Below are 24005 nucleotides of genomic sequence, written 5' to 3' on the forward strand. Positions count from 1 at the left end.
CGTTTTCTCCTTCTACAATATAAAAAACATTCCACACATCTGGAGCAGGTGGGACTTGAACCTGGGCCTCCTGGTCCACTGATAGGGTCACTACCACTGCACTACATAGTAAATTGCAGTATATACTGGCACAGGGCAGGAGTCAGTATGGACCAGTAACTATCACTCATTGACATAACAACCATAATATCCAATTATCACTTTTCAATCTTTCTGTAGTCTTTGATATGATCGAGCATTGCATCGTCTTCCAAATACTTGACCCTCCTTCTCTCAATGTGCTGCTTGTGCCTTTCCTGAAGATATGAGAATACTCAACTCAACCTCTGCACCACTTCTCTTGACCACATCACTGCTTTTGCATTGCCAGCCTGCTTTTCTCACACCCAGTATTGGATAACCCACAGTTCTCTCGAGGTAAACATGGGTAAAATCTAAGCTATTGTCTTCAGCCTGTGTATCCGTGTTGCCAATTCAATCCTCTCACCCCAACCCATCAGCTCAACTTGTTCTATTTGATCCGGCACATTTCCTTGTCCCTCTGAAATATCACCATTCTTGACCTGCCTCTGCCCATTTGTTGCTGAAATTCACTTCCATGACTGTGTCTGTGACATCTCTAGACTTTTTTCATCACTAAGTATCTTGGCTAGCCTCTCATTTTCAATCCCAAGTAAACTACAGTTCTTCCAAACTTCTCTTCCTTCTATCACCACCCTCAGTAACTCACCAGTGTCATCACCTCCAAAATAACCTCGCATTGATTTGATAGAAACATGAAATGATAAGCAAACAAACAGCCCTTCAGGAAGACATGCCTCTACCCCCTCATGAATCATCCAGTATTTCTCATTCCTGGGTGCACCTCTACCCATTGATATTCGGACTTTGCAAAACTCCTCAGTTCCCCTATAAATAATTTATATATTCTACTTCAAGAATGGTTTGAGACAGGAAAGTTCTCCAGCCAGCCATGTAAAATAAAATTCCAACATGCTTTTTGTGATTTTTTTTACCTGTGACCCATCATTACTGTTTCACCTAACAAGAGAAACAACCTGTGACAATTTAACTATATAGTTACCTAAGAAATCCGAAGACCTCCAACAGGCCAGAGAGATCACCATGAAAAATTGAATGAAATAAAAAGTACTTCTGGGTGCAAAAGCACTTCAGGACATTGTAAGTTTATGAAAGATGTTTTTTAAATGTTCCTGTTTCACGATGTTTAGCATTACATTTCTTTCAACTTTTTATTCCTTAATTGGGCAGAGCTTTATGTTTTTGCCTCCCTTGACAATTGTGTGACAGCCAGTAACAAAATACATTGCAGCCTTCATGCATGTGTGTGTCCTTGCAATGTTACTCAAAATAACATTAATTTCTCAGTTGGTTTAGCTTAAACCTTTCTTCTGGACGTTCGTCAACTTGCAATGTTAACTCTTGTTTCTCTCCTTACCAGTCCTACTGGGAGTATTTTGCATTTCTGTCTTGGTTTATAATGTAATTTGAGAATTGTTACAGAGCAGAAGGTCCAATGTGCCTGCACCAGCTCTTTTGGTTCCGTGGAAAAGCTCAGCAGGTCGAGCAGCACCTGTGGACAGAAATCAAAACTGTACCTCAGAAGGGTCAAAATCAACTAGGCAAAAGTGAGGACTGCAGATGCTGAAAAAGGGCTGCTGCCCGAAACGTCGATTTTCCTGCTCCTCAGATGCTCCCTGACCTGCTGTGCTTTTCCAGCACCACTCTAATCTTGCCTCAGAAGGGTCACTTAACCCAAAACATTAACTCTGATTTCTCTCTGCAGTTGCTGCCAGATGTTGAGCTTTTCCAGTAATTTATGTTTTTGTTTCTGATTTACAGTATCCACAGTTCTTTCGGTTTTCACTTTGTTCCACACTCTTTGCAATCTATACAAATACTTATTTAATGCACTTTTAATGCCTTAACTTTTATTTTTAAAATATAATTGAGAAACTTTGTATGTTGTCCCAGTGCATTTGAGATTGGGACAACTCAATGTCACTCAGAGACCTTGCCTCATCAGTGGTCTCACTGCTACCCCGGGACCACAGGCGATCCTGACCCAATGCCGGCCCGAGTCTGCGCAGTACCGGATGGTTCACCGATTCTGTGCCGGCTGGGAGTCTGCGCGATGTTTTTATGACGTCCAGTGCCGTTTGGGAGCCTGCGCGGTGCAGTCGTGATGTGCCGGATGGCCGGGAGTTGTGTGATCGTGACGTCCAGCGCCGGCTGGGATTCTGCGCAGTGCTGTCGTGATGTCCAACGCCGGCAAAGCGTCTGCGCAGTGTTGATGTGACGTCAAGTGCCGGCCGGGATTCTGCGCAGTGGCGGGCCGGTTCTGCACCCGTTGTGTACCTTGCTCTGTCCAAAGGGCCGTCCTCGATGGTGTGACTGCGGGAGGGCGACACTGGTTCCGCTGTCCCTGAGGCCGGGAGAGGAGCGTGACCAGCCGGAGTGATGGGGGGCTCCTCGAATGTGAAAGGTAATTGTGGTAGCCGGGGGCCCAGTTGTGTCGGCGAGGACCTGGCCTTGGTGTGGACCCCCACCCCCACCCCCACCCCCACCCTCCCCGCCCTCGGGGGGAGCTCCTGTTTCGAGGCTACCCCCACCCGGTCACCGGCCAGGGGCTCGGGGAAATGTTTGCTGCCAAAACCGGGGTTTGGGAGCATCCTGCAGTAATGTCAAGTGTGGAAGGTCACCTCCACCTTCCCCCACCCCCCCTCAAAAAGCCGGTCAGCATTGCCCCCTCCCCCTCCCCCTCCCCCTCCCCCTCCCCCTCCCCCTCCCCCTCCCCCTCCCCCTCCCCATACACAGCGGGACCATCTGGGCGGACACAGCAAATGCCTTCTCATCAGTGAATTCTCACCAGGGGTTGCTCCGGCTGATGGATTAACGGTTGAGTCTGCTGCTGACATTGAGGCCCGCCTCAGCAGGTTCAGGCTCACACTGCTCCCTCATCATCAACTCTCTCCTTGCTGTGTTTCCACAGGTTTCCTTTTGAACCCATCAGCAGTCTGTTAAAAATGTGTTTACTGCTGAAAGTTCCCGGTGTTGTTTGATCAGGTTAACCATCTCACAACGCCAGGTTATAGTCCAACAGGTTTAATTGGAAGCACACTAGCTTTCAGAGCGACGCTCCCTCTTTGTTTGATAAGGAGTGCATTAGCGAGCGCAGTGCTTAGTGAAAGGCTATGGCGTGGTTTTTTTCTAATGTTGACTTAAACCTTATTACATCGACAATACATAGCCCACTTGTGCAACTGTATCAACCAAGTTATCGGTTCACTAAACAAGGGTTGCAGAAGCATTTTAATTCAGAGGAATTACTCCATTTGCAGATTAGTCATTAGTATCAATCTAATTTTATAAATTCCAATGTGGAATGTGACATGAATGTGCTTTGTTATTGAAGGTGTTAAACTTGTCAATAGTATGTAGCTGAAATATACTTGTTTTTTCAATGGCTTCCTTACTATACGATTCCATGTAATATCTGTGATGCACTTATAGTAATGCTCCGGAAGCAATATGGTCGCAAATTGGTCTCTATCCAGCTGCAAATGTGTTGCTGGTCAAAGCACAGCAGGCCAGGCAGCATCTCAGGAATAAAGAATTCGACGTTTTGAGCATAAGCCCTTCATCAGGAATGAGACAGAGTAGCCAAGCAGGCTAAGATAAGAGGTAGGGAGGAGGGACTTGGGGGAGGGGCGATGGAGGTGGGATAGGTGGAAGGAGGTCAAGGTGAGGGTGATAGGCCGGAGTGGGGTGGGGGCGGAGAGGTCAGGAAGAGGATTGCAGGTTAGGAGGGCGGTGCTGAGTTGAGGGAACCGACTGAGACAAGGTGGGGGGAGGGGAAATGAGGAAACTGGAGAAATCTGAATTCATACCTTGTGGTTGGAGGGTTCCCAGGCGGAAGATGAGGCGCTCCTCCTCCAGCCGTCGTGTTATGTTCTGCCGGTGGAGGAGTCCAAGGACCTGCATGTCCTCGGTGGAGTGGGAGGGAGAGTTAAAGTGTTGAGCCACGGGGTGATTGGGTTGGTTGGTCCGGGCGGCCCGGAGGTGTTCTCTGAAGCGTTCCGCAAGTAAGCGGCCTGTCTCACCAATATAGATGAGGCCACATCGGGTGCAGCGGATGCAATAGATGATGTGTGTGGAGGTACAGGTGAACTTGTGGCGGATATGGAAGGATCCCTTGGGGCCTTGGAGGGAAGTGAGTGTGGAGGTGTGGGCGCAAGTTTTACATTTCCTGCGGTTGCAGGGGAAGGTGCCGGGGGTGGAGGTTGGGTTGGTGGGGGGTGTGGATCTGACGAGGGAGTCATGAAGGGAGTGGTCCTTGCGGAACGCTGATAGGGGAGGGGAGGCAAATATATCCTTGGTGGTGGGGTCCGTTTGGAGGTGGCGGAAATGACGGCAGATGATACGTTGTATGCGGAGGTTGGTGGGGTGAGTAGTGAGTAGGTAGTACAGAGGATATGCAGGGTTAGTGGTGTCAGGGTTGTGGATGGGTGAGAGTGTGTGAAAGATGTTGCAGGCAGTAGTGAAAGCAACAGAGCATGGGTCAACAGACAATAGGTCTACAGGTCAGTGCCTGGACACCCCGTGCTGGCCTCCTACCCGCCCTCGACCTCTTTATAGCCAACTGCCGCCGTGACATTAACCGACTCAACCTGTCCACCCCTCTCACCCACTCCAACCTCTCACCCTCAGAACGTGCAGCCCTCCACTCCCTCCGCTCCAATCCCAACCTCACCATCAAACCCGCAGACAAGGGAGGCGCGGTGGTAGTTTGGCGCACTGACCTGTATACCGCTGAAGCCAAACGCCAGCTCGCGGACGCCTCCTCTTATCACCCCCTTGACCACGACCCCACCTCCCACCACCAAACCATCATCTCCCAGACCATCCAGGACCTCATCACCTCAGGGGATCTCCCATCCACCGCCTCCAACCTCATAGTCCCACAACCCCGCACCGCCCGTTTCTACCTCCTGCCCAAAATCCACAAACCTGCCTGCCCCGGCCGACCCATTGTCTCAGCCTGCTCCTGCCCCACCGAACTCATCTCCCAATACCTTGACACGGTCCTGTCCCCTTTAGTCCAAGAACTCCCCACCTACGTTCGGGACCACACCCACGCCCTCCACCTCCTCCAGGATTTTCGCTTCCCCGGTCCCCAACGCCTTATTTTCACTATGGTCATCCAGTCCCTGTACACCTCCATCCCCAATCACGAAGGACTCAAAGCCCTCCGCTTCTTCCTTTCCCGCTGCACCAACCAATACCCTTCCACTGACACCCTCCTTCGACTGACTGAACTGGTCCTCACCCTGAATAACTTCTCTTTTCAATCCTCCCACTTCCTCCAAACTAAAGGAGTTGCTATGGGCACCCGCATGGGCCCCAGCTATGCCTGCCTCTTCGTAGGATATGTGGAACAATCCATCTTCCGCAACTACACTGGCACCACCCCCCACCTTTTCCTCCGCTACATCGATGACTGTATCGGCGCTGCCTCGTGCTCCCACGAGGAGGTTGAACAGTTCATCAACTTTACTAACACCTTCCATCCCGACCTGAAATTCACCTGGACTGTCTCAGACTCCTCCCTCCCCTTCCTAGACCTTTCCATCTCTATCTCGGGCGACCGACTCAACACAGACATCTATTATAAACCGACTGACTCCCACAGCTACCTGGACTACACCTCCTCCCACCCTGCCCCCTGTAAAAACGCCATCCCATATTCCCAATTCCTTCGTCTCCGCCGCATCTGCTCCCAGGAGGACCAGTTCCAACACCGCACAGCCCAGATGGCCTCCTTCTTCAAGGACCGCAGATTCCCCCCAGACGTGGTCGACGATGCCCTCCACCGCATCTCCTCCACTTCCCGCTCCTCCAACCGCCACCAAGACAGAACCCCACTGGTTCTCACCTACCACCCCACCAACCTCCGCATACAACGTATCATCCGCCAACTCCAAATGGACCCCACCACCAAGGATATATTTCCCTCCCCTCCCCTATCAGCGTTCCGCAAGGACCACTCCCTTCGTGACTCCCTCGTCAGATCCACACCCCCCCACCAACCCAACCTCCACCCCCGGCACCTTCCCCTGCAACCGCAGGAAATGTAAAACTTGGGCCCACACCTTCACACTCACTTCCCTCCAAGGCCCCAAGGGATCCTTCCATATCCGCCACAAGTTCACCTGTACCTCCACACACATCATCTATTGCATCCGCTGCACCCGATGTGGCCTCATCTATATTGGTGAGACAGGCCGCTTACTTGCGGAACGCTTCAGAGAACACCTCCGGGCCGCCCGGACCAACCAACCCAATCACCCCGTGGCTCAACACTTTAACTCTCCCTCCCACTCCACCGAGGACATGCAGGTCCTTGGACTCCTCCACCGGCAGAACATAACAACACGACGGCTGGAGGAGGAGCGCCTCATCTTCCGCCTGGGAACCCTCCATCCACAAGGTATGAATTCAGATTTCTCCAGTTTCCTCATTTCCCCTCCCCCCACCTTGTCTCAGTCGGTTCCCTCAACTCAGCACCGCCCTCCTAACCTGCAATCTCCTTACTGACCTCTCCGCCCCCACCCCACCCCGGCCTATCACCCTCACCTTGACCTCCTTCCACCTATCCCACCTCCATCGCCCCTCCCCCAAGTCCCTCCTCCCTACCTTTTATCTTAGCCTGCTTGGCTACTCTCTCTCATTCCTGATGAAGGGCTTATGCTCGAAACGTCGAATTCTCTATTCCTGAGATGCTGCCTGGCCTGCTGTGCTTTGACCAGCAACACATTTGCAGCTGTGATCTCCAGCATCTGCAGACCTCATTTTTTACTCTATCCAGCTGTATCAGTCTGCAAGTCAATGGAATAGCATAGTGTGCCAAAACTTCTGTCACTGGCCATCGTCCTTTTCTGTTCAATCTGCCTTCCTGGACTTTGTCTCAGATTTTTTTTAGATTAGATTACTTAGTGTGGAAACAGACCCTTTCAGCCCAACAAGTTCACACTGACACTCTGAAGAGCAACCCACCCAGACCCTTCACCTAACACTACGGGCAATTTAGCATGGCCAATTCACCTAACCTGCACATTTTTTTTTGGATGCGGGAGGAAACCAGAGCACCCAGAAGAAACCAACACAGACACGGGGAGAATGTGCAAACTTCACACAGACAGTTGCCTGAGGCGGAAATTGAACCCAGTCTCTGGTACTGTGAGGCAGCAGTGCTATCCACTGTGCCACCGTGCTGCCCACAATTTTAGATGAGATTGTCCTTAAGTTCTTGTTTGCCTTGGCTTCCAAAGTTCAAGTGGTTTCTGAGTGACCCTGGTACATTCAAGAGTCAATGTCCTTTGCAGTCTTCCTGTCAGCAACATTTTAAAAAGAAATAAGGCTGGTTTTTCCCTTGGGTTTGTCACCTCCGTTTAAACATTTGTGAAATTTTATAGTAGATATTGTATAAATTAGTTATTACATCATAAGTAGCTGCAATCAGCATTCACTATCACAGTAAGATGCATGTGCAATCGTTGAAATCAGCTTGTTAATAAATTGTGTGGTTAGGTTAGATAGATTTTAGAATTCTAACCAATCAATTTACCGTTGGTAATATGTTTTAGGAATCTGCAGTTAACAAATAGTCAGTTTTTACAGCAGAGAATGAGGCCCATTGGCACAAAAACAATAATCTGCTATCTATCTAATCTAATCCCATTTACCAGCACTTGATCTGTAACATTTTATGCTTTGACATTTTAAATGTTAATTTAAATAGTTGTTAAGTCTTAAGGATTCCTCTACCACCCTTTTTAAGCAGTGAGTTCCAGATATTCTGAATCCTGTTGTTGTGGTTTTGTTCAACGAGCTGGGAATTTGTGTTGCAGACATTTCATCCCCTGTCTAGGTGACATCCTCAGTGCTTGGGAGCCTCCTGTGAAGCGCTTCTGTGATGTTTCCTCCGGCATTTATAGTGTTTTGTACCTGCCACTTCTGGTTGTCAGTTCCAGCTGTCCGCTGCAGTGGCCGGTATATTGGGTCCAGGTCGATGTGCTTATTGATTGAATCTGTGGATGAGTGCCATGCCTTTAGGAATTCCCTGGCTGTTCTCTGTTTGGCTTGTCCTATAATAGTAGTGTTGTCCCAGTCGAATTCATGTTGCTTGTCATCTGTGTGTGTGGCGACTAAGGACAACGGAATGAGGACATGCCACAACCCAAAGGACTACCCACACCATCATACATCAAAAACATTTCTGAACTGACAGCCAGACTGCTGCGACCACTAGGACTCATAACAGCACATAAACCAACAGCCACTGTCAGACAACAACTCACCAGGACGAAGGACCCAATACCTAGCATGAGCAAAACCAATGTTGTGTACAAAATCCCATGCAAAGACTGCACAAAACATTACATAGGTCAAACAGGAAGACAGCTAACGGTCCGCATCCATAAACACCAACTAGCCACGAAATGACATGACCAGCTATCCTTAGTAGCCACACACTCGGATGACAAGCAACATGAGCTCGACTGGGGCAACACTTCTATTATAGGACAAGCCAAACAGAGAACAGCCAGGGAATTCCTAGAGGCATGGCACTCATCCACAGATTCAATCAATAAGCACATCGACCTGGACCCAATATACCGACCACTGCAGCGGACAGCTGGAACTGACAACCGGAAGCGGCAGATTCAAACCACTATAAATGCCGGAGGAAACATCACAGAAGCGCTTCACAGGAGGCTCCCAAGCACTGAGGATGTCACCTAGACAGGGGACGAAACTTCTGCAACACAAATTCCCAGCTCGGCGAACAGAACCACAACAACGAGCACCCGAGCTACAAATCTTCTCACAAATTCTGAACCCTTTGTATAAAATACTTTTCCTGACATTCCCTCTAATATTCCTGTTCCTCCCCAGTTCTTGACCCCCCCTACCAAGGTGAATCATTTCTCCCTATCTATCCTGTCTGTGCACTTTAAACTTTGTACATCTCAATCAGGTACCTCAAAACCTTAATGAAAACCAAAAAAATTGCAGATGCTGTAAATCAGAAACAAAAACAGATTATTGGAAAAGCTTTACAGATATGGCAGAATCTGTGGAGAGAAATCAAGAGTTAACATTTTGGGTTGAGTGACCCAGCTTTCTCTGTTGTTAGGTTATGGTTGTTTTCCAACGTAATCTCTCTTCATAGCTAAATCACTTCAGCCCAGGCACGCATCGGCAAATCTCTTCTGCACCCTCTCTAGTGCAAATTTACATGTTTAATTATTAACTGAATTAATACAAGAGTTGTGTCTCGTTCATGTGTAGCATTCTTGTCTCTAATTCTGCAGCTTGAGATTTCAAGCCCACGTACTTGGGCTCAGCACTTCTGTGCATTTGGAAAAAGTGTACCGTTGGAGTTGCTATGTTTTGAACATGGCATTAGTTTGTCAGACAGTCTGGTCTTTTGGATAAACATTAAGAGAAAAAGATCCATGGCACCTTTTTGAAGACTGGGGAGCTCTGACTGTTCAGACCAATATTTAGAAGTAATCAAAAGTGTTGATGGAATGTGGAGTTTATCACACATGGTTGAAATGTAAAGGAGAGGAGGTTAGGCTTTGGCTGTGCATAATCCTAATCAGACTGCCATCAATTTTGAGTGTCACTGGATTGTTTAAAAACACGATCTTTGTCCATTTGATGTGAACCATAAGCTATGTTTCCCCCATTAATTATCAGTAAAATATTGTAAATAGTTTGAGGCTTATAGCACTTCTCCCTGACAACAAATAGGTTAAGAAGTTCCAATGGGTTTTCTTGATGTGGATTGTTTTCAATACAGTGAGCTGGATTTTGTGGTCAGCAAGAATCAGTGGTGCTCTGTGCTGGCCTTGAAGAAAACTTTCCACACAGATCCAGCTATCCCAGTGCTGTGCATTTCTTTTCTCTGACAGTTAAAATACTTGGAATTGCGCGATAAAATAGCGGGGAGGACGTCAGCACAGCTTCGTGAAGGGGCGGTCATGCCCAATAAATCTGTTAGAATTGTTTGAGGAGGTAACAAGCAAGTTAGACAAAGGAGAGCCAATGGATCTGTTTGGATTTCCGGAAGGCCTTTGTCAAGGTGCCACACAGGAGGCTGCAAAATACGCTCAGAGTCCAGGATGTTAGGGGCAAAGTACTGGCATGGATAGATGATTGGCTGATTGCAGAAGGCAGAGAGTTGGGATAAAGTGGTCTTTTTCAGGATGGAAGCCAGTGACTAGTGGAGTTCAGCAGGGATCATTGTTGGGACCATAACTATTCATGTTATTCATTAACAGTCTGGACGAAGGAACTGAGCGCATTGTTGCTAAGTTTGCAGATGAACCAAAAATGGGTGGAGGGGGAGATAGGAAGCAAGGGGGCTGCAGAAGGATTTGGATATGCTTGGAGAATGGGCAAAGAAGTGGCAAATGGAATACAGTGTAGGAATGTGTGAGGTTTATGTACTTTGGTTGGAAGAAACGATGTAGACTATTTTCTAAAAGAAAGGCTTCAGATTTCCAAAGCACAAAGAGATCTGGCAGTCCTAGTTTTAGATTCTCTTAAGGTTCATTCAGGTTCTATTGACAATTAGGAAGGCAAATGCAATGTTGAGGGCTAGATGACTAGAGCAGACATGTTCTGCTGAGGCTGTATAAAGCTCTGTACGGCTGCATTCAGAATATTGTGAGCAGTTTTGGCCTCTGTATTTAAGAAAGGATGCGCTGGCCATAGAGGGGGTCCAGAAGGGGTTTACGAGAGCAATCCTGGGAATGAAGGGTTTGTCATAAGAAGAGTGGTTAAGGACTCTGGGTCTTTACGTAATAGTTTAGTGGGATGATGGTGAAATCTAATTGAAACTTTCAGAATACTGAGATGTAGTTGCTACTAGTAGGAGAGACTAGGACTTGAGGGCACAGTCTCCGGATGAAGGGATAATCCTCTGGAACTGAGATGAGTTTCTCTGTGGAACTCATTGCTGCAGAGGGCTGTGGAGGCCAAGGCATTGAGACAGAGACTGATTCTTGATGAGTAAGGGAATCGAGGTTTACAAGCAGAAGATGGTGGAATGGAGTTGAGAAACATATCAGTCTTGATCAAATTGTGGAATAGACGTGATGAATGGCCAAATTTTCTCCAATCTTATGGTCTTAAATTTAGCAGCAAACTCAGTGCATTTGCAAACATGCAGAAGCGTCAATGTCAATGATCAGAATAAGCAGCTAGTCACAGTTACAAATTCTTATCGGCAGCAAACCAGAACATTAAAAACACTGATAATCCTTCACTTAATATGGAGGTGCTGGCATTGGACAGGAGTGGACAATGTCAGAAGTCATATAATGGAGAAAGGAGAAAGTGAGGACTGCAGATGCTGGAGCTCAGAGTCGAGAGTGTAGTGCTGGAAAAGCACAGCAGATCAGGCAGCATCCGAGGAGCAGGCGAATGACATTTCAGGCATGATTCCTGATGCTGTGCTTTTCCAGTACTATGCTGTCAGAAGTCTCTCAATACCAGGTTCTGGTCTAACAGGCTTGTTTGAAATCACAACCTTTCGGAATACTGCTGCTTTGTCAGGTGAAGTCACCCAGTGAAGGGTCAGCACTCTGAAAGCCTCTGATTTTAAATACACCAGGTTATAATCCAACAGGTTTATGATTTTTGCCCTTTTTAATCTATTTAAATTTTCAGATAGCAAAATAAATTATGGCTTTAGAAGCTGATGTGTATCTTTTTTTTGATAAAATTTAACAGTTTATAAATATAAAATAAATTTTTCAGGGCCATTGAAAATGTTTAATGATAATTATGAAGATTGTAAGCTTTAATTGCTTGGACATTTTCATTGGGGCAACACTGTGAAGTACCAATGGGAAGCACTGACAGTTTTACCATAATTATCGCACTGTCCCCTCTGGGTTAGAACATTACGATTTCTTCTGCATTGCATTGCAAATTCAGTGACAGTTTTCACGACTATTTTAGACATTTAGCATCGTGAGTTAGGATAGCTTTAGCTGTTGTGTCCATTTCTATGATGCAGCTTTTTTAATTCAACAAGCCCCTCAGATTTATAAGCTAACATGGTGTAGTATTTATAACTGCTGTTGTTTTGTAATTTAAGCCTGATTGTTCTTAAAAAAGCCTTGATCGCTATATTCTACGGACCTGATTTAAACTATTAGCATATTTGGGAATGTCTTCAATGTTTATTTAGAGAGAGTCATTTCCAGTTTATTCACATGGGGATTCCAATGTTTGTCTTTTAATTGCTCAATACAAATAGTTAACAAACTGATTTTAATTGGAACCTTGAGGCTTGTAAGATAAGAATATGTTTTTATAAATACTGCCCTTTTTCAACTAAAACAAGTAATTTTGTCATACGTTTCTACTCAGATTTACATGTTAATTATAATACAATGTACACATCATGAAGCCTGTCTTTAACATAAATATTAGTTTAATTCACACCATCCCATAATTTGAACTTGAGACAGTTCCGCCCAATGATTTCTTGGTTACTTAGTTCATTTCTCTAGATGTACAGTTTTCCACTTAATTGCTGCCATTGTATATAATTTAGGAAAATTCATGTATGTTATTTAATCCAATTTTTTTGTGTTCTTGGTTTAAACAGAATGGGTTGCAGCAATTTCGCTGACAATTGGAGCAGCTGCTGTTGGTTACCTCGCCTACAGATCTTTATATTCCAGAGACAAGTGCCGTAAATCATTGGTTAATCTCGACATCCAAAAGGATACCCCTAAAGTTGTGCATGCATTTGATGTTGAAGACCTAGGGGATAAAGCAGTGTATTGTAGATGCTGGCGGTCTAAACAGGTAAGAATGTTAATTTGCTTACCCCATTACATGTCATGGGAACATTGTAAAACTGAGAAGAGTGAGGCAGTATGATCCCATTTTGTCCCAATGGATGCGGGATGGACTGCAAAAGAGCGAGTGGAATGATGAATTGGACAAATATGTTTGGTGAAAGTAAAGGGGTATATGGGATCTATTTCCTGGTTACTAGATCTCTATTCCAATGTTCCTATTCAGTCTGTGTCTGTTTTGTTTTCAATTTAGTAATGTGAAAATGTAAAACTTTTGCATCAAAATGTAAAATATTAATTTTTAAATATGTCTGAAAAAATGTCATGATTCCTCATGAAAAGTAATATTTCATTTGGGATGGTGTTGATTTTTGGAGGCAGTGTGAATAGGGAATTGTTTTTTTTAATTAATTCATGGAATCTGGATATCTTGGGTTAGGCCAGCCATTTATCACCCATTTCTCATTGGCCTTGAAAAGATGGTAGTGAGCTGACATCTTGAATCACTCCAGTCCTAGGGTAGTGTTCATTTAGAACTAAGAATCATCCTATCCCAGTGGTCTTTCTCACTGCCCCTCAACACCACTATCCTGCTGCTGAAGAAAAAATTGAACACCCTTGTCAATGGACAAGTGTCAACAAGTCTGGAACCATCTGTTAACCCTGGAGGACCACTCATCCTCCTGCCTGTCCCCTATTTGAATTGTAGGATGCCAGATGTTCTTTGCTCAGACTTAGCAAACTGAAGGAAGTAAACCAAATCAATTGGACCAAAGAAAGGACCAAGTTAGCAGAGATCTAGTGAATCCTTAGAGTATAAAGGCAGTAGGGGTATACTTAAGAGGGAAACCAGGACGGTAAAAAGGAGACACGAGATAGCTTTGGCAAATAGGGTTAAGGAGAATCCAAAGGGATTCTGTAAATACATTAAGAACAAAAGGGTAACTAGGGAGAGAATGGGTCCCTGGAAAATCAGCAAGGCAGCCTATGTGTGGAACTGCAGGAGATGGGGAAGATATTAAACGAGCATTTTGCATTAGCGTTTACTGTGGAGAAGCACATGGAAGATATAGAATGTGGGGAAATAGATGGTGACATCTTGAAAAACTTCCAAATTACAGATGTGCTAGATGTCTTAATGCATAAAGATGGATAAATCTCTAGGACCTGATCAGGTGTAACCTAGAACACTGTGGGAAGCTAGGGAACAGATTGCTCGGCTCCTTGCTGAGATATTTGTATCATTAGTAGTCATGGGTGAGGTGCTGGAAGACTGGAGGTTGGCTAACGTGGTGCCATTATTTAAGAAAGATTGTAAGGACAAGTTGTTGTAGGGAATCCTGAGGGACAGGATTTGCATGCATTTGGAAAGGTAAGGACTGATTAGAATAGTCAACATGGCTTTGTGCATGGGAAATCATGTCTCACAAACTTGATTCTGTTTTTTTGAAGAAATAACTAAGAGGATTGATGTGAACAGAGCAGTGAACGTGATCTATATGGGCTCCAGTAAGGCGTTCGACAAGGTTCCTTATAATGGACTGGTTAGCAAAGTTTGATCACAGGGAATACAGAGAGAGCTAGGTATTTGGAGACAGAACTGGCTCAAAGGTAGAAGACAGAGGGTGGTGCTGAAGGGTTGTTTTTCAGACTGGAGGCCTGTGACCAGTGGAGTCACAAGAATCGGTGCTGGGTCCTTTACTTTTTGTCATTTACATAAATGATTTGGATGTGAACATCGGAGGTATAGTTTCTAAGTTTGCAGATGACTCCAAAATTGGAGGTGTAGTGGAAAGCAAAGAAGGTTTCTTTAGATCTTGATCAGATGGGCCAATGGGCTGAGGAGTGGCAGATGGAGTTTAATTTAGATAAATGTGAGGTGCTGCATTTTGGAAAAGCAAATTTTCGCAGGACTTATACACTTAATGTTAAGGTCCTGGGGTGTATTGCTGGATTACAGGTTCATGCTTCCTTGAAAGTGGAGTCTCAGGAAGATAGGATAATGGAGGCGATGTTTGATATGCTTTCGTTTAATGATCAGAGCATCAAGTATAGGAGTTAGGAGGTCATGTTGCAGTTGTACAGGACATTGGTTAGGCCACTTTTGGAATATTGTGTGTAAGTCTGATTTCCCTCCTTTAGGAAAGATGTTGTGAAACTTGAAAGGGTTCAGAAAAGATTTACAAGGATGTTACTAGGGTTGGAGTGTTTGAGCTATAGGGAGAGGCTGAATAGGCTGGGTCTATTTTCCCTGCACTGTCGGAAGTTGAGGGGTGACCTTATAGAGGTTTATCAAATCATGAGGGGCATGGATAGGGTAAATAGACAAGGTCTTTTTGCTGAATTGAGGGAGTCCAGAACTAGAGAGCATAGGTTAAGGGTGAGAGGGGAAAGATTCAAAAGGGACCTAAGGGGCAACGATTTCATGTAGAGGGTGGCGTGTGTTGAATGAGCTTCCAGTGGAAGTGGTGGAGGCTGGTACAATTCCAGCATTTAAAAGGCATCTGGATGGGTATATGAATAGGAAGGGTTTAGAGGGATATGGGCCAAGTGCTGGCAAATGGGACTAGATTAGGTTAGGATATCTGGTCGGCATGGATGAGTTGGACCGAAGGATCTGTTTCCATGCTGTCCATCTCTGACTGTAAGATCACAAACAGTAGGAAGGAAGTAGGGCCTCAAAGCTCTGTTCTTTGATTTTTTTTAAACCTGTGATCATTTCCTTCTGTTCACTCTGAGACCAACCTGAGAGTAAGTGCTTGCAAGTCATTTGTTCCTGTTATCTGCCCAATACTTGGGCAATTGGAATGAGAATAGGATATCGGTAACAATCAACGTAGATGGGAAATTTATCTTGTCACTGAAGTAGATGCACCTTTTCAACTTGAAACTGTGCAGGACAGTGGCAAGTGAAAGTACATACAGATATTGTTCTATTAATAAATTTTGTCACCTGAGCTGGCTCCTTATGATAAGTCATCCACACTAGTTCACCAATGTTTACAAAGTTTGCTGCTTTGCACTGAGCTCCTCAACTCAAGCAGTTGATGCAAATTAGGAATTGTATTATAGACAGCAGGAAAGCACAATGCACTGGAAGAAATAAAATGGATGGTACAACACCAGCATAATGTCAAGAAGTTGCAAGAGATCTAAGAAGTTGTGATGAGCCTGACCTAAAAATGTACAACAATCGCGATTTGGTCATCAAAGCTAACAAGGCCGACCCTCTTTCGTGTCCTAATCAAATCATACCTTGGTTCTGTGCCCAGGTTCTGATCAGGATCTAATTGTGAAACTCAGAAGTGCTTGTGACATTCCCAGAAAAACCCCAGAGACTGATCTGTATTGTAGAAGGAATGACGAAACATTAATACTTGTGCTTTTGAAGCCTAATTCTGATCCGATACCATCCTGATCGTCATTAACTTTGCCAAAATTCTCAAGTGTCTCAAAGTCCAATCTTTGTCTTTTGTCTTTATCTGATAAATTATCCAGAGAAATTGCCTTTTTGTTTTCTTTCTTTTGGAGTTATCAGTTTTGCCTGTGGCATATCTGTTTAGTAGTGTAATGTAACATTGGAGTTCCCTTATGCATATCAGGAGAAAGTATTTGTTCATCGCATTTACCTTCTGGTGTTCCTTGTTTATAGCCCTTTGTGTATTTTTTGATTTGCATTCTTTTCTCTGACCACTCTCGGACTGTGAAATTCCATTGTTGTCTTGAAAGAGTTTCTTGTTTTTTCACCTGCTGCTGTGTCATTCCTCCAAATCTTGTACTCATCTAATTGTGTGAACAGTTACAACATCTCATTTTATCAATCACATATCCCCTGCAGTTTATGTTTACTCTTAATATTTTACTTATTTATGAATCTATGTTTATCCAGTTACTTAATTTAACTAAGTTGTTGTAAAAGCTCAGCAACTCTGGCAGCACCTGTGAAGAGAAATCAGAGTTAATGTTTCAGGTCTGGTGACCCTTCCTCAGGAACTTTCTGAGGAAGGTTGACCAGATCTGAAACATTAACTCTGATTTCTCTTCACAGATGTTGCCTGACCTGCTGAGCTTTTACAACAACTTCTATCTTTGGTTCTGATTTACAGCATGTGCAGTCCATTTAGTTTTTATTATTTTACGTGTGTGTTTAAAATGTTTTAATTTACATGTTTTACATGTTCAGCACAAACCTTTTACGATGTTGTAAAGCAGTTGTCTGCTTTTCAAGTGTTCTGGAATGCCTATTCCCAGAACTATCCAATTAACCTTAATTGTTTAATCTCTTTGCAGTGAGCTGGCTCCTGTTTTTAGTATTTTTGAGCCCAGATCATGGATCATCCCATTATTTTCCTAGGCTTGGGTGCTGTTACTCACATTTTCTGGAGGATGTCCAGGTCATTTAGTATTGTAGGAAAAGATTTTATATTGCTTTTTATCACTTCTCTGAAGCATGGTTCTTGAAGCTATTGTACAACTTTAGAGATCAGCTATGCTCTGAACCTCTAATATTTCCAATTTATATTTGGCTGATTGCAGTTACCCACTGAATTTTTTTTTTTCACTTGTCCTAGTTTATTTCTGGAACAAACTTCACCAGTGGGCGGCACGGTGGCACCATTCAGGCTGGAAATCTTTGTGGAGTGGCACAGTGGCACAGTGGTTAGCACTGCTGCCTCACAGCACCTGAGACCCAGGTTCAATTCCCGACTCAGGCGACTGACTGTGTGGAGTTTGCACGTTCTCCCCGTGTCTGCGTCGGTTTCCTCCGGGTGCTCCGGTTTCCTCCCACAGTCCCACTGTGCGGGTCAGGTGAATTGGCCATGCTAAATTGCCCGTAGTGTTAGGTAAGGGGTAAATATAGGGGTATGGGTGGGTTGCGCTTCAGCAGGTCGATGTGGACTTGTTGGGCCGAAGGGCCTGTTTCCACACTGTAAGTAATCTAATCTAATCTAATTTGCTGAGGGAAGATTTTAAATCCATTATCTAAAGTCATTATGTTTTATATACTTGCGTTGAGCACAGAAACTTTCTTTGGATTGGACACAATCTTGTAGGCCACAAAATGCATCAAAAATGGAGCCTGAAGAAATATTTTTGAATACGTGTGCACCTTGTGGAAATCAAAAAAAATAATTTAAACAATCAAAGCCATAAATTTCATCCTGTGTGGTTGATCACTGTGCATTGTCCCTCTTTGCACTTAATCTGTCAGGAGACTTTGACATTGTTGACCACACCATCCTGGTCTTAACATCTTGCCTCCGACAAGCTCAATGAGGTGGACCTTACTTTGAGATAATTTTGACTCATAATAATCATATCCTGTGCAGCCGAGCAATGACTTATTTACTTGTGATGCAATTGCAGGCCATGGGATCAGGTTCCACAAATGCTTGCTACTGGCATTCATCTCTATTTCTGCACCAACTCTCCATTGTTCTGACTGCCTTCTCATTATATTTGGTGATGCACAATTTCCTCCTGTTAAATATTGGGAAGGCAGACTCTGTTGTCTTGCTTTCCTGTTCAAAACTTCACAGCTTTGCTATCATGTCGAACTCATTCCATAGGCGCTGTCTCAAACTGAATCAGATTATTTGCAAGCTGAGCCTTCATTTGCCAGCTTCACGATCACAAAGACATATTGCTTCCACCTCTACGGTATCCTACATCTCTGCCCCACTCCATCTGGAATCCTTATCCATAATATTGTAATATCCAAACTTGGTACATCCATGACTCTCCTGACCAGCCTCCAAACACACACAGCATCTGTTTTTACCTGTCCCAGCCCAGGTACTGCCCACCAATCATCAATGCAACCTGATTCATGTTGGTTATTAGTCCACAACATCTGAAATATTCAATCTTTTGCTTAAATTCTTGATGATCTCTAATCTTATCCATTCCTTAAACTGTCTTATAACTCCATACTCCATCTCTAACCTCTTCGAGTCATACAGATGTACAGCTCAGAAACAGACCCATCGGTCCAACTCGTCCATGCCGACCAGATATCCCAATCCAATCTAGTCCCACTTGCCAGCACCTGGCCCATATCCTTCTAAACTCTTTCTGTTCATATAACCATCCAGATGCCTCTTAAATGTTGCAATTGTACTAGCCTCCACCACTTCCTCTGGCAGCCCATTCCACACACGCACCATCCTCTGCATGAAAATGTTGCCCCTTAGGTCTATTTAATATCATTCCCTTCTCACCTTAAACCTATGCTTCTAGTTCTGGACTCCCCCACCCGAGGGAAAAGACGTTGTCTGTTTACCTATTCATGCCCCTCATGATTTTTTATAAACCTTGATAAGTTCACCCCTCAGCCTCTGAAGCTCCAGGGAAAACATCCCTAACCTATTAAACTTCTTCCTACAGCTCAAATCCTCCAGTCCTGGCAATCTTTATAAATATTTTCTGAACCCTTTCAACTTTCATAATATTATTCCGATAGGAAGGAGACCAGACTTGCACACAGTTTTCCAAAAGTGACCTAACCGATGTCCTGTACAGCCGCAACATGACCTCCCAACTTCTGTACTCAATACTCTTGACTAATAAAGGAAAGCATATCAAATGCTGCCTTCATTCTACTATCTACCTGCGACTCTCCTTTCAAGGAGCTATGAACCTGCACTCCAAGGTCTTTTTGTTCAGCAACACTCCCTAGGCCCTTACCATTAAGTGTATAAGTCCTACTGGGATTTGCTTTCCCAAAATGCAACACCTTGCATTTATCTAAATTAAACGTCATCTGCCACTCCTCAGCCCATTGGCCCATCTGATCAAGATCATGTTGTAATCTGAGGTAACCTTCTTCGCTGTCCACTACACCTCCAATTTTGGTAACTTAGAAACTAAATGACAAAAAGTAGGGGACCCAGCAGTGATCCTTGTGACTGTCCACTGGTCACAGGCCTCCAGTCTGAAAAACAACCCTCCACTAACAACCTCTGTTTTCTATCTTTGAGCCAGTTTTGTATCCAAATGGCTAGTTCTCCCTGTATTCCATGAGGTCTGGCCTTGTTGACCAGTCTCCCATGGGGAACCTTGTCGAATGCCTCACTGAAGTTCATATAGATCAACTCTACCACTGTGCTCTTATCAATCCTCTTTGTTACTACTTCAGAAAACTCAATCAAGTTTGTGAGACATGATTTCTCATGCACAAAACCACATTGACTATCCCTAATCAGTCCTTGCCTTTCCACATAAATGTACATCCTGTCTCTCAGGATTCCCTCCAACAACTTTTCCACCACTGACGTCTATAGATCCCTGGCTTGTCTTTACTGCCCTTCTTAAATAGTGGCACCACATTAGCCAATCTCTAGTCTTCCGGCACCTCACCTGTGACTATCCATAATTTAAATATCTCAGCAAGAGGCCCAGCAATCACTTCTCTACCTTCCCACAGAGTTCTTGGTCCTGAAGATTTATCCACTTTTATGCGTTTCAAGACATCCAGCACCACCACCTCCTGTAATATTGACATTTTTCAAGATGTCACCATCTATTTCCCCACATTCTATATCTTCAATGTCCTTTTCCACATTAAGCACTGAGGAAAATACTCGTTTAGCATCTTCCCCCATCTTCTGCGGCTCCACACAAAGGCCGCCTTGCTGATCTTTGAGGGGCCCTAGTCACTCCCTAGTTACCCTTTGTCCTTTGGATTCTCCTTAATCCTACTTACCAAAGCTATCTCATGTCCCCTTTTTGTCCTCCTTATTTCCCTCTTAAGTATACTCCTACTGCCTTCATAATCTAAGGATTCACTCGATCTATCCTGACATTAGCTTCCTTCTTTTTCTTAATCAAACTCTGAATTTCTTTTGTCATCCAGCATTCCCTATATATACCAGCCTTTCCTTTCACCATAACAGGAATATACTGTCTCTGTACTGTTGTTGAGAATGTGTATCGGGTATGAGCAAGTTGGGAAAGAGTCAAGTTTTGAGTTTTGTGATGCAAAAGGTTCAGCTGAGCATAACTCAGATCAGATATGAACTTGCAATTAACAATGAGGTGCTGGAGGCAAGGGTAATAGGTTAACAAGGTGGAAAAGCATTCATTATGTACAGCCATTTAACAATATTGGAAACATTCAGTATGTGAGGTCAGTTAATAAGCTGAAAGGTATTCATTATGTGAAGCCAGTTAAGGTTAAAAACGTTCATTGTGTAACAGCAGATGGCTTGATGTTTACTGTTGATGCTTGTTGATTGTAATGGTCACCCAGTCAGTATGTATGTTGGCTTATGTTATGCTGCTCCCTGTAAAATGACTATATAATTCATTAATAAACTGCTATTCCAGAGAAGTCAGAGAATTCCAGTCTCTGTGCACATGGGCTATTGTTCTCTCTCCCTCCAGGGCCTGGAATAAAGATGAAGGAGGTACAGCTGGACTGTGTCTCTGAGCATTTTGCTTCGACTGAGGGGGAGGAACGGGATGATATCGTTATCTCATTTCTGAAGCTTCCCATTTTCCAGCCGTCCCTTTATCTACAAACGATTGCCCCCCCCAGTCAGCATTTGAAAGTTCTTGCTTAATACCATAAATATTGGCCTTTCTCCAATTTAGAACTTTACCTTTTAGATCTGGTCTATCCTTTTCCATCACTGTTTTAAAACTAATAGAATTATGATCACTGGCCCCAAAGTGCTCCCCCACTGACACCTCAGTTACCTGCCCTGCCTTATTTCTCAAAAGTAGGTTAAGTTTGCACCCGACTAAGAGCCATTTCTGCTTCTTGCAATCTGCAGACCCAGAAAATAGCACCGTCTTATTCCTCTACAAAACACTACTGCAGGCTAGCTTAATACTTATGGCTTATGTTTTTACGTTTATTCGAGACATATCTCAATAAAACATATAATCAATAAAGAATCTATTCTACTCACTAATGCAGACTTAAAACAAGACCACACGTAAATCTATCCAATCTCTGTTTCTGTGCTGTGACCTCTCTTAGAAACAGGTTCCTCCAACATCAGCTGTGAATTTCAATGTTTGTTCATTTTCCCAGATGCACTCTGATATCCAGCGATACGTGAATTCAACATTGAAGGCAGTAACTGTGCAGGTTCACTGCTGTGTCAGTTAGCAGTGTGGGTTTCTTTCTCTCTTTCAGTCCTGCACTGACCGTGTGCTGCCTTTGTCTGTTCCCTCTCCTTTTTAAAAGTGCCATTGTTTTGGAACAACAGCATATAAAAGAGTAATTGCTGCTGCTGGAATTTGAGGAAATCACATAAAATATCTCAAAAAAGAAGCAGCCCGTTACATCCAGAAATGTTTCCCGTCCTTCACCTTGGATTACCCCGAATCATACCTTCACCCACCTGTAGGTGGTGCTGGCTGTACAGCCAGCCTTACACTCTGGAATTCCATCCAAAACTCCTCGTTTGACACCCCCCTTTGTTGATCAGGTTATTAGTCTTCCCTCGATATTTTGTTCATTTTTCAGCATTGCTTAGTGTTGATTGTCTTGAATAGCATCGTGGGACATATTGATGAACGTAGCTGTACACAAGTTGTTAATTATTCACAGTTAGTGTCTCTCTGTTTGTATATTCCCTTTTTAAATTCCACCATTTCATTTATGCGTCTCCTGATTCCTCCTCTGAAATGAATCACTTCACAGCTCATTCCTGATGAAGAGCTTATGCCCGAAACATTGATTCTCCTGCTCCTTGGATGCTGCCTGACCTGCTGCGCTTTGCCAGCACCACACACTCGACTCTGTTCTCCAGTATCTGCAGTCCTCACTTTCTCCCACTTTATACGCATCTCAGTTTCACGGTCTAACAATGTTCACTGTCCAGATCTGCTGCTATTCTCTCCACCAAAGGTTACACTTGCAAGTTCGCTACCTATTGGAAATACTTGAACTGTTGCGATCTATATCCAAAGGCAGGTACAAAATAAGAAAAAAGTGGAAAAATTCCATAAAAAGTTAAAATCGTCTAAATTTTATCATTTGCAACATTTTGCTGACTCCTTGGAGGAGATCAATGTAGACTCCCTCCAGTCCGAAAAAATATCTGTTCAGTACATACCCTGTGCTTTCTGCCCATTAGCTAATTCCTTACTGTCCCTTTAAATCTTATAGCTGTCAGTTTTGCTCTCAAGCCTATTCTCTAGCACTTTATTGAATATTTTTTGAAAGTTTGTTACTTTACTTGAGCTTTACAACTGACATCATCCCTCTCCAAAAGTGAAGTGAAGAAGAATTTTATTACGTTTGTGCATTAAACCTAAAACCAGAAATCTGTGCTTGAACTAGAAAACTAACTTTTTCTTTTTTTTTGTATTTCAGTTCCCAATGTGCGATGGTTCTCACACCAAACACAATGAAGAAACCGGAGACAATGTAGGGCCACTGATAATCAAAAAAAGAGAAGTCTGATCTAAGGATATTTTAATTAAGAAACTGTCAGAACATGTTCTGTATCAATGTACAGATAATTGCACACCATGCAAGGTGTAAAATGAAATAGATGTAAGCTATGTAGTTCAGACCTTAATTTTTTTTATCAAGGTCCATTCTGTGTGACTGTGAAAACACTAATCTTGGCCTTTATCATTTAAGATGTTCTCACAAAATGTCTGTGATTGGTGGTATTTTCTTGTGTGTGTGAAGTAAAATATTGAAGTAGTACAATGTGAAAATAATTTTTCTAAATTGTAGACATTATTATTTGATCATTTTACAAAGTCAGATCAATAAAGGATTGAGTCTGAAGTCGGTGTTCTACTATTTTAGCTAATGCTTTGAGGGAACAAAAGACGTTTTTATATAGCACCTTTCACAACTGCTGCATGCCTCAAGTCACTTTACTGTCTGTGAAGTATTTTTGAGTACAAAGCACAGTTAAACGATCGTTGCTTTGGGCTAGATGTAGGTTTACAAAAAGATGTTCTGCGCAAGTCTAAAATAATCTGCTTGCTTTCAGTTTGAACGTGGATGAGAATGGGGAAAAAACCCTCTGCTCCAAGAGCAAAAAAAACTCAAAGGATGCCCACTGTCTCAAAACGCAATCTAGTTATGATTTAAACTTTCTCATACTATCCACATCCCTA

The 24005-nt window shown here is 43.8% G+C and overlaps 1 protein-coding gene across 1 annotated transcript; it reads left to right on the forward strand.

The window, feature by feature from the left end:
• Nucleotides 1-2326: 2326 nt before the first annotated feature.
• Nucleotides 2327-23597, forward strand: cisd1 (CDGSH iron sulfur domain 1). The gene is made up of 3 exons (XM_060842335.1): nt 2327-2506; nt 12716-12918; nt 23242-23597. The coding sequence occupies exons 1-3, from the start codon at nt 2482-2484 to the stop codon at nt 23329-23331; spliced, it is 318 nt and encodes a 105-aa protein (XP_060698318.1). The 5' UTR covers nt 2327-2481; the 3' UTR covers nt 23332-23597.
• Nucleotides 23598-24005: the final 408 nt, after the last annotated feature.

Source organism: Hemiscyllium ocellatum, chromosome 22 (assembly GCF_020745735.1).
Source record: "Hemiscyllium ocellatum isolate sHemOce1 chromosome 22, sHemOce1.pat.X.cur, whole genome shotgun sequence".
In the NCBI taxonomy this organism is placed as follows: Eukaryota; Metazoa; Chordata; class Chondrichthyes; order Orectolobiformes; family Hemiscylliidae; genus Hemiscyllium; species Hemiscyllium ocellatum.

What these genes read in the sequence shown, in the direction of transcription:
- cisd1 (XM_060842335.1), top strand. Translation starts at nt 2,482, where the DNA reads ATGGGGGGCTCCTCGAATGTGAAAG. An exon ending in GGGCTCCTCGAATGTGAAAG is followed by an intron (nt 2,507 to 12,715) that starts GTAATTGTGGTA and finishes TGGTTTAAACAG; the next exon opens with AATGGGTTGCAGCAATTTCG. An exon ending in GATGCTGGCGGTCTAAACAG is followed by an intron (nt 12,919 to 23,241) that starts GTAAGAATGTTA and finishes TTTGTATTTCAG; the next exon opens with TTCCCAATGTGCGATGGTTC.